The sequence below is a fragment of the Stegastes partitus genome, unplaced genomic scaffold (assembly GCF_000690725.1).
Source record: "Stegastes partitus isolate 25-593 unplaced genomic scaffold, Stegastes_partitus-1.0.2 Scaffold2125, whole genome shotgun sequence".
NCBI classification, from domain to species: Eukaryota; Metazoa; Chordata; class Actinopteri; family Pomacentridae; genus Stegastes; species Stegastes partitus.
This window is the reverse complement of record NW_007579856.1, coordinates 97,921-101,479: the sequence shown is the minus strand read 5'-3', so window position 1 is coordinate 101,479 and position 3,559 is coordinate 97,921. Positions and strand designations below refer to the sequence as shown.

The 3,559-nt window shown below is 40.9% G+C and overlaps 1 protein-coding gene across 1 annotated transcript; it reads right to left on the bottom strand.

Moving 5' to 3' along the window:
* Positions 1–1,991: 1,991 nt before the first annotated feature.
* Positions 1,992–3,320, bottom strand: LOC103374038 (uncharacterized). The gene is made up of 4 exons (XM_008304056.1): positions 3,316–3,320; positions 2,879–3,228; positions 2,378–2,671; positions 1,992–2,119 (listed from the first exon to the last, which is right to left on the bottom strand). The coding sequence occupies exons 1-4, from the start codon at positions 3,318–3,320 to the stop codon at positions 1,992–1,994; spliced, it is 777 nt and encodes a 258-aa protein (XP_008302278.1).
* Positions 3,321–3,559: the final 239 nt, after the last annotated feature.

Below are 3,559 nucleotides of genomic sequence, written 5' to 3'. Positions count from 1 at the left end.
AATCTTCTACCATGTTTGTCCTGGTTCCCATTTCACAGAACACTGTTAAATTATAGTTTCACTTTTTCAAGTCTGTATTATACACATGTGAGCATATGAACAGCAGTTTTTGGTTGGAGATTCCTCCCAAACGTGTTTCCATTCAGTGGGAGTCACACCCTTGTATGGCTGCACCTTAAATTATATTAAAATTCTCAGAAACAAAGTTCATGCTGTTTTGTCATTGCCAGATATTCATTGTAATGTTGTGTATCCAAACCAGCACTGAGTGAGTAGCAGTGCTGTAACTCTCTCCCTAATGAATCTGAGTCACACATTGTTAACTTGTTGTCAGGTGATGTGTTTTTGACCTGTGGATGTGCCAACAACATGTAAAACATCCAACACTTTGGAACTGCTTTTTATGCCTCAGCTGACGATGTCAAAAAAAAGACATTTGACCCCAAATTAAAGTCTATTACATCATACAGGGCAAGTAATACCTCACAATGTTGTTGTGGGCAGAATTACTCCGAACTTGTTTAAAACTAGGAGAAGTTTTGTGTTTCTGTTACATTTTCTGATTTTCAACCAGAGAGAGAGTGAGCGAGGTAAGATTAGTGTTAGATACACTCAGAAAACAAGAGAATACATACACACTGATACATAGTTGGAGACAAAATGATGATAAAGATCATCAGAGAGGTTTTGGTAACAGCTCTCCAGCTACATTTGGTGTAGTGATGGAGACGGAGGAGAGGAGCAGTGAGATGGCCACCACGGTTGACCCAACAACCAGAGAGTGTTGTGGTTCAGGGTGGAAACACTCCATGAAGGTTGGAGACCATCTGTTGACCTGCTCTCCTGGCCAAAGCTTGATAGAGACTTAGTGTTGTCTCAGTGAATATTATCTGCTGCTCGGACAGAGTTTATGATAGAAATGAGTGGACTGTTGAAGGCAGGACAAGTGAAAAAGACTCAAGCAGCAGCCGCAGGAGGAGGACAGAGAGCTTGTTGTCCGAGGTGGTGGAGCCGGACTGTAGGTGTGCGCTGCTGACAGCTGCGCTCCGTCCAGGGTCAGGACAGAGTGAGGAGAGACACTGGCTGGATGTCCAGGTAGGACAAAAAGTGTGAGCTTTTGGAGGCTGGTGTGTTGTGTGTTTGAAGGCAGGTTGTGGTTGAAGATGTGATGTGATTGTTTGTGGTTGTAAAACAGGTGTGACAAGGTAAAGTGAGTGATGTATGATTGATGAGGGACAAGTTGAAGCTGAAAAGTGAAGTGAGAATAAAAATGTCAGCATTGTGTATGATGGTCATGTGTAGATGTGGGATGTAATGTAAACAGTGGAAAGAATGAATGTTTGTAGGTAAGTAAATGTAGAAAAGAAGAAGAACGGATGTGTTGAGAGAAAAATGCAGGTTATCTGTCTTGCTCACCGATACATCCAGCTTCTGTTCCTCCAAACCAGGAGCTTGTAGAGGGACGGCCATCTTGACACCTCAGTGAAAAAACATATGGAGGGGCCAAATGACAGAGAGACAATTAAGAGATGCTGACATGGGAGAAATATAATCTTGCTAGTCCCTGTTCGAACTCTCTAATCAACAATTTGCATCAGCTGGAGGTTTATCAGAAAGCTCCAGGCAAGACATGTAATTATTTTGACAATACTGCACAGCTATTTAAAAAAAAGGCCGTGCTACAGAAATGTTTCATGTGATTTAGGTAACGTGCCATTTTTTCTTGCTTTCACACTAAAAATGCTCCCTCAGAGGCAAACCCCCAATAAGAACCAAAGGCAATGGTACAATTACATCTGTAACAACAGCATCTTTCTCAGTGGGGAACCATGAGATCATTAGAGACAGACAGCAGAGAAAAGAGAGACAAAATAAAATGTTATCATTTTTGATGCTGCTGTTTCATTGAACAGATCAGACTATACCTATAAATGATTATATATGATTACACTTATTGTACATTTTGCATTTTATATTTNCTCTGATGTATGTTAACTGGTCCTATTATGATGTGAATTACCTCTATTTGTGATCACAGCAACTGTGATTCCGATCATTAGGACCAGTGTTGTAACACGAAGACTCAACATGATGTAGGAGACGTATGACGTAGGAGGATCTGTGGACAGGAGGCGAAAATATGTCAGTTGATGAAGTACACATTTTAAATCAGAGAGTAATAGAAAGAAACAACAGTGTGTATGTCATCAACACATTGTTCAAAAGATACTTTTACATTGTAATTTATAGGGACAATCATGTAACTTCAGCGTTTGCACTTTATGGAAACTATAGTAAGAACCACGGCTTCATTTCTATCAGTACACTGGTTCACATGTTACCAGGATCTTGTGTTGATTATATTTTTCTGTGTTACCTGTGTAGACAGGTGAGTAGTGAGCATCTATCTTCACACTGTTTGCTCCAATAAACTGGCAGGTGTATCTTCTGTTGTGGTTGCTCTGACGTTTCACAGTCAGATGAGAAACACAGTCCGTCTGTCCATTGAACTTGTACCCGTCACCTTCACCAGTCAGCACAGTTCCCTCCTCATCCACCCAGAGGATGCTGTTCTGTGGACAAGGACGTTTTGTATCGTATCTCCACAGAGAGCATGTTAATGTGACCTCATTGTCTGTCTCTGGATCAGTGTCTGCTGGAGATGGAGAGACTGAGAGAAAACAAATGATAAAAGTTTTTAAAGTGTAAAATGTGGAACATCTGCTTCATAGTGACGGACTTTAGAACAATAATCAACAAGTTCCTCTTAATCGTTTGGTATCGTCTTAGTTTTAAGCATTCAAAGGTTTTTATGGTCAGATGCAGCAATAAACAAGTCTTCAGTGTGACGAAATGTCATCCCAGTCAAAATACTCACTGGTCAGGATATTTAGATGAACAATTGTGTCAGGGGCCTGGTCTCGTCGACAAGTGTAACGACCAACATCCTCAGCAGTGATGGTGCTGATAATCAGAGAGCAGTTATTGCTCAGACTCAGCCTGGATCCTCCAGGTGGGTTCTGATAAACTTTTCCTTTATTAACCTTGAATGTAGTCACAGAGCCTAAACTGGGGTTGTAAAGCCAGTTAAAGAGGAAGCATCTTGTTTCAGATGACGTTACATTATCACAGGGCAGAATGACATCATTTCCAAGGCTGTGATAGAGATGCTGATGTTGACTGATGCCTGCTGCAAAGAAAAGGAAACGTTCTCCAATAAGTGACAGGCTGCACCACACATATCACCTGCCGACAAAAGAATGAGTGTGGACTTCAACATCTGCAGCCTCAGAGGGAGAATGTAGCAGCCCACACCCCATAGTGCTCCTACAACAATCAGCTTCATGTACGTCTCAGTTTACCAAACAGATAAATAAAATATACAGCAATGAGCTTCTTTCACTGTTAAAGTCAAAGTTTGGTTTAGTGACAGAAGCACAAAATGAACCATCAGACATCATTTACTTTTTTTGTTTTTTTCTACTGAGATCTGCTGAACTTTGAGAATCTTTCCAAACCTAAATGCCACATAGCTACTGTACATGTTTAGTCCCACAAT

Coding starts and splice junctions, on each gene's coding strand:
- LOC103374038 (XM_008304056.1), bottom strand. Junction 2,672..2,878: donor TCATCTAAATATCCTGACCA/GTGAGTATTTTG, acceptor GTTTTCTCTCAG/TCTCTCCATCTCCAGCAGAC. Junction 2,120..2,377: donor CTACTCACCTGTCTACACAG/GTAACACAGAAA, acceptor TCCTGTCCACAG/ATCCTCCTACGTCATACGTC.